The sequence below is a fragment of the Heterodontus francisci genome, chromosome 1 (genome assembly GCF_036365525.1).
Source record: "Heterodontus francisci isolate sHetFra1 chromosome 1, sHetFra1.hap1, whole genome shotgun sequence".
Classification (NCBI taxonomy): Eukaryota; Metazoa; Chordata; class Chondrichthyes; order Heterodontiformes; family Heterodontidae; genus Heterodontus; species Heterodontus francisci.
This window is the reverse complement of record NC_090371.1, coordinates 164,651,177-164,657,443: the sequence shown is the minus strand read 5'-3', so window position 1 is coordinate 164,657,443 and position 6,267 is coordinate 164,651,177. Positions and strand designations below refer to the sequence as shown.

At 42.3% G+C, this 6,267-nt stretch overlaps 1 protein-coding gene across 1 annotated transcript; it reads right to left on the bottom strand.

Moving 5' to 3' along the window:
* Nucleotides 1-534: 534 nt before the first annotated feature.
* LOC137369257 (uncharacterized) lies at nt 535-5,678 on the bottom strand. The gene is made up of 3 exons (XM_068030241.1): nt 5,568-5,678; nt 2,192-2,288; nt 535-1,002 (listed from the first exon to the last, which is right to left on the bottom strand). The coding sequence occupies exons 1-3, from the start codon at nt 5,676-5,678 to the stop codon at nt 566-568; spliced, it is 645 nt and encodes a 214-aa protein (XP_067886342.1). The 3' UTR covers nt 535-565.
* Between the last annotated feature and the right edge of the window lie 589 nt (nt 5,679-6,267).

Below are 6,267 nucleotides of genomic sequence, written 5' to 3'. Positions count from 1 at the left end.
CTTATTTAAATTATCACTCAGAGGTTAGCAAGGTTATATGCAACGCTAAGATAGCTGCAACATAAACAATAGGGTTAATTTTAACCTTGGAAAATAGTGTAAAATGGGTGATACTGGATCAGCCGCCCTTTTAAGTTGGCATCCTTCCATCTGTGAAAAATGATGGACACGCAGCAAGCATGTCCTGCCAGGATATACCCATAATTTGCCACAGACAGCGAAGATGGAAATTATTGAGCTACTTTTCCTAGTAGCTGTAAGTCGCTCATGTTTTACAGCCATACAGCAAGGTGCTGAGAACACAGGCCTTATAAACCATCAGCTAAGGGTCAGCTTGGTGTTATCCCATGCGCGTTTTGCGAGTCAGCCAAAGGTGGTAGCTGTTTTCCCTATGCGCGTATCGAGCTCTGTAACGATGGACAGATTAGCTGTTGCCTTGGACCCAAAGTAGCAGAATTTGCTAACCACTTCCAGTGAGGTGTTATTTAGTGTGATCAGGGGCGGAGATGCAACACCTTGTCCCAAAACCACGGTTTTATTGACGCTTAAAGTCAAGGAGAACAAGTTACAGGCAATGGAAGAGACAGTCCATGAGTTTTTTTAGCTGTGTTTCTGTGTAGGTGACTAGCACAGCATCATCAGTGTAGAGGTGTTCTCTGATCAGGAGGTGATGTGTCTTTGTCTTCACTTTCAGCCTTGATGGATTGTAGAGCTTGCCATCTATCCTAGTGTGCAAGTAGACTCCTTCCATATCTGCAGGGAAGGTGAAGGTCAGGAGCATGGAGAAGAAGATGCCAAACAGAGTGGGGGCTAGGACACAATCCTGTTTCACTCCATTCTTCACTCTGAACCTGTCGGAGGTGGAGCGATTAAGCTGTACAGTGCAGTGCATGTTGTCATGTAAGGAGTGGATGAGACTGAGGAGCTTTGGTGGACAGGCAATTTTTCCCAAAGTTTTGTCGAGCCTTGCTCTGCTGACGGTGTCGAATGCCTTAGTGAGATCTACAAAAGTAAACTACTATCAGGAGAAATATATCACAGCCGACTGATTCAATATTGTCTGTTTTATACAAGTGCCCAAAGTTAAAATTACCCACTTTCATAATGATATGTTAAGCTTAATGCCAACACTATTATCTACACTTACACATGTTTAAAAAAAGATTGTTGTTAGTGTAGACGTTTGTACATTACTAGCGCTTTGGTTGTGTGGGTTTATGCTTGCGGGTGAATTTCTGCAGAGGTTAACTTGCTTATTCACCATAACTTCAATGTAAGAGCCATGGATACCCTGGAGCAATGGTATTTTCCAATGTTTCTGCGACACTTCTGCCAAAGTTACAGCAGACAAGAGGTAAAACCCCAGTGAAATTTCACCCTCCTGGAGTATGTGAAAGGTTTATTTCTCACTTCAAATCATCAACAATGCTATTTAAAAAGAGTGAAAGTCTTCAGAGCTGTAAAACATATTGTGAATATAGTCTTTTCTGCATGTGTATGTGGTGCAAGCAAGTGAGGACTGTAACTACTGTAGAACATTTGTCCACTTGCTGCAATTACTTTTGCCCCCAACACTCCTGGGAAAGGTACAGAATGAGGTGAATGTCCGTTATTCTTCTTTCTTCTTCTTTGGCCTCCTTGTCTCGAGTCTCCTTGTCTTGGAGGTGGTCAGTGGATTGTCAGCACTTCATGTCAGTTATGGTTCCTTCTAATCTACCCCTATACTTTGGACTAAATTTCATAGGCTGAAATAGATGACTGGCAAAAAAAATTGCAGCCTGCCCATGTGGGCCACATGCCAAAGAGCCGCTACAATTTCAAATGAGGCGGCTCATTTAAATAGCCGGGGCGGGCTGTCCGTCTCCAGCAATGGCGTCAGCTACCTGTGGGCAGGCGCTGACGCCATTTTTAAAGGGCTGTCAGCCCCACTGGGATTTTTAAATATTTAAAGTGAAATTAAAGTAAAATAGATAAATACATTTCTTTTGCCCCTCTCCCACCCCCACAATATCAATTAAATTAATTATTTGCCTTCCCCCACCAAAACACTTAACGTCACAATCTGACCTCTCGCCCCCCCCCCAAACAGCACAAACTTCAAACTATAACCCTTCCCACCATCCCCTACACCTATGACATTCATTTGACCCCATTCCCCCTCCCGCTCCCTCTCCCACAATGAGAAACTTACCTCGGCCCCTCTCCGCACCAGTGTTGCGCCTCGTTTCCCCGGATGGGAATTCGAAGGCACGGCAGTGCCAGCCGCCGGGGCGAAGGTCGCGGCAGTACTTCAGGAGGGGGGGGGGGGGGGGGGGGTCACCCTGCCGGCATCGACGTCCATGGCGGACCTCATCTGGGGCCACGTTCTTTCCCCTCTGCCATGGATCCCGACGTGAGGCCTCAAGAGAATCCACCCCATTATTTATGCAATTTTTAAAATCTTGTTATGTCATTGCTCCATACAAAAACATCACTGAGGGAAGGTAAACATTTAAATTCCTTAGAAACAAAATGTACAAAATCTTTCTGCTTTGCGGGAAAATTTTATAGTAAAGCTACCGCACTAAGTGTTGATCTGTTGGAACTCCTATTGTCCAATGTTAGTCAACGTACCTGAAAACCCAGATGGAATAGGGAAAGATATACACTGAGGTGTCGATATTCAGGAGGTCCTTTTTTATAGCTCAAGAGTTTGACAATTCAAAAGGCGACTTTTTAAATATTTAAAAATCTTCAGCAAAAAATTTTGAATTCTCAGCAATAGGCCTCAAGCACCTCCAACAGTTCAGAATGTAGATTCAAAGTATTTTTGCCACTCATTGGGAAAGACAATCAGAGTGGCATGGGAGAAAGTCAAACAATTCAGTTTAGGATTGTCAAGTGTAATTTAATGGAGACCCTGAAAAGATAATCAGTGACATTTGGAGTAAGAATGTGGCAGAGTCTCTCTGATTCCTCATTTTTTGTCCAAAGGGAGTCTTTTATTGTTAGGAGAGAGAAGTTCTACATCTCTTATCACATGGAAACTGAACTGGTGAAACCACTGTCAGTTTAGAAACACCAGTAAGTTTAGACTATATCACAATTGAGAGAGTACAATAGAACCCATAGAAAAATTATGGCACAGAAGGAGACCATTCAGCCTGTCATGTCCGGCTGAAGAAAATAGCCGCCCAATCTAATCCCACCTTCCAGCACCTGGTCCATAGCCTTGCCGGTTACAGCACTTCAGGTCCATGTCCAGGTACCTTTTAAAAGAATTGCGGGTTTCTGCCTCCACCACCATTCCTGGCAGTGAATTCCAGACACCCACAATCCTCTGGGTGAAAAAGTTTTTCCTCATGTTCCCTCTAATCCTTCTACCAATCACCTTAAGTCTGACCTCTCCGCTAGGGGAAACAGGTCCTTCCTGTCTACTCTATCTAGGCCCCTCATAATTTTGTACACCTCAATTAAGTCACCCCTCAACCTCCTCTGTCCTATCCAATTGTTCCTCATAGCTGCAGCCTTCAAGCCCTGGCAACATTCTTGTAAATCGCCTCTGTACTCTCTACAGAGCAATTATGTCCTTTCTGCAATGTGGTGACCAGAACTGTACGCAATACTCCAACTGTGGCCTAACCAGCGTTTTATACAGTTCCAGCATTACATCCCTGCTTTTGAATCCTATGCCTCAGCCAATAAAGGAAAGCCTTCCATATGCCTTCTTCACCACTCTATCTACCTGTCCTGCCACCTAAAGGAACCTGTGGACATACACTCACTCCTAGGTCTCTCACTTCTTCTACCCCTCCCAATATCCTCCCAATTATTGTGTATTCCCTCGCTTTATTTGCCCTCCCCATGCATTACCTCACACTTATCTGGATTGAATTCCATTTGCCACTTTTCCGCCCACTCAACCAAACCATTGATATATTTCTGGAGTCTGCAGCTATCCTCTTCACTATCAACTACACGGCCAATTTTTGTGTCATCGGCAAATTTCCCAGACAAGATTAACATTTATATCATTCAATATTCATGAAAAGGATTTCTGTGAGCTTTACAGCAGATAAAAATTAAGCTGAAAGTTAATAGAAGCAAAATACATGGCAGACTGCTTAGAAAAGTAAAAGCCCATGGGATTCAGGGAATGTGGCGAGTTGAATCCAAATTGGCTGAGTGACAGGGAACAAAGGGCAATAAATATAATCAACGTACTGTGGATGCTGGAAATCTGAAATAAAAACAGAAAGTGCTGGAAATACTCAGCAGGTCTGACAGCATCTGTGGAGAGAGAAAGTAATAAGCTTTGAGCAAATGAAAAGGGGGAGGGGGGAAGAAGAGCAAAAGGGAAGCTGTGTGATAGGGCAGAAGGCAGAAGAGATTAAATAACAAAGATGTCACGGAACAGAGGCAAAGGGAGTGCTAATAATTGTATTAAAAGACAAAGCATTAGTCCAGAGAGAGTGTTAATGGTAGAATAATGAATGGCTCTGTCCAAAAGCAAAAACCTGAAAACAAGTTTAAGACAGGCCAATGGTTAAAAAAAAAATAAAATAAAATGAAGTAAAATAAAATATAATAAGGTAGTCATGCTCTGAAATTGATGAATTCAATATTGAGTCCAGAAGGCTGTAGAGTGCCTAATCAGAAGATGGGGTGCTTTTCCTCGAGCTCATGTTGAAATTAATATAACGTTAATATTGTTGGTTTTGTCTAAAGGGATCAGGACTCCATTTAGAGGAAGCATAGTTCTGGCTAAAATAATTTTATTGAGGCCACTGAAGAACTAAAAGGAACAACCATTCACTAGCAGTCCCACACAAGTATATAGCTGAGTATATTGATTCGGAAATGAAAGTTTATACCAAGGAGTTTGTAAGTAAGGAGCATTGGTCACATCAGCTGTGATGAGCTGAAGATTAATATCTTTGCTAAGTTGTGTGAAATAAAATGTCATTATGTTTCCATTTCGAATTGCACCACCTCCTCCCCAAGTACAAACTTGGTTAAAGTGTCAAAAAGTAATACATTTTATTATGGTGACACATTCTTCCAAGGCAGCATGTTTCCAATGTAATTATACAAAATAATTTGTATACTTTTTTTAAAACATTGGGTAGCTCCAACAGTACAGCGTTAGAATTCAAGAGGGACTATGTTTGAATAACAAACATGACTCAGGTTCATCCTGGCCAACTTCTATAGCTTAGTTTACAAGTTCTTGGCCCTGCTGCTCAAAGAAATACCTCCCAGGGAGAGTAGTTTCCAAAATTAGAAGAACCTTTATCCATATACATGAAACACTGCTCAGTAAATTTAATATTGGTGAGAGCCCATTTACTCCATTCCAATCCCTAATTCAGTGGAGAATTTTAGACATAGAAAAAATGAAAAAAGCGGAGGAAATTAGATGAATAAGAAATATGAATTTTCTTGTTCGACAATGAGATTTTAAAAGCCTGAGGTGTTTTATATTGTGATATTCAAATCAGCAGCACCCTTGGTTGGGCATTATAGGTGGCATTTGGTGTCTAAAATGGCATCCATGGTATGCACGCACATTTTGGGGCGAATCCTACCGGACGCCATATTAGTGAGAGCATTAGCGCAGGTTCGGTCAACAGTATGCAGATCAGGCAGATCATAATGTTAATCAGTGTGCAAAACTGATTTGACACCAGCTGTGCCATTTTAGAGATTAATGCTTCAGCTAACACCGTCTGTTAAACTCGCACATCTGAGCATGCATTCAACAGTAGGAAGGACCCCCTTCCCCACACCCACCTTCGCTGATTAAGGGAATCATCAGCCACCTACGGGTTTCCTGCTGGTTAATTTCTTCTGGTTGTTGCTACCAAGTGTTTGGTGCTTTATTTAGTTGCTTAAATTTCGAAAAGTCTGCAGAGAATATAGATTGGAATCAGCAGAGTAACACATATCAGAAAGGGAGTCAATTTCTTGAGTGTTGTCAGGATAGTTTTCTGCAACAATGGACAGAATTTTCAAAACTTAGACCCTAATGGGACCATTAGTATGTTGGAAACTGGTTGGACTCTCCAGTGGGCTTTGCTGTGGCTCTTTAACTGAGCCACAGCATTAGCATCCCCCTTCCAGGTTCCCTGGCCAATCAATCTGGTGATGGAACTGTCAAAGGAAGGATTTCTAATTAAAGGGACCCCAGCATGGGCCAGAAAGCCTCAACCGCACATGAATTTTTTGAAGTGACAACAACCACAGGAATGTAGAGACCTGGGAAGGCTGCTCCCTGAATCTCTCATT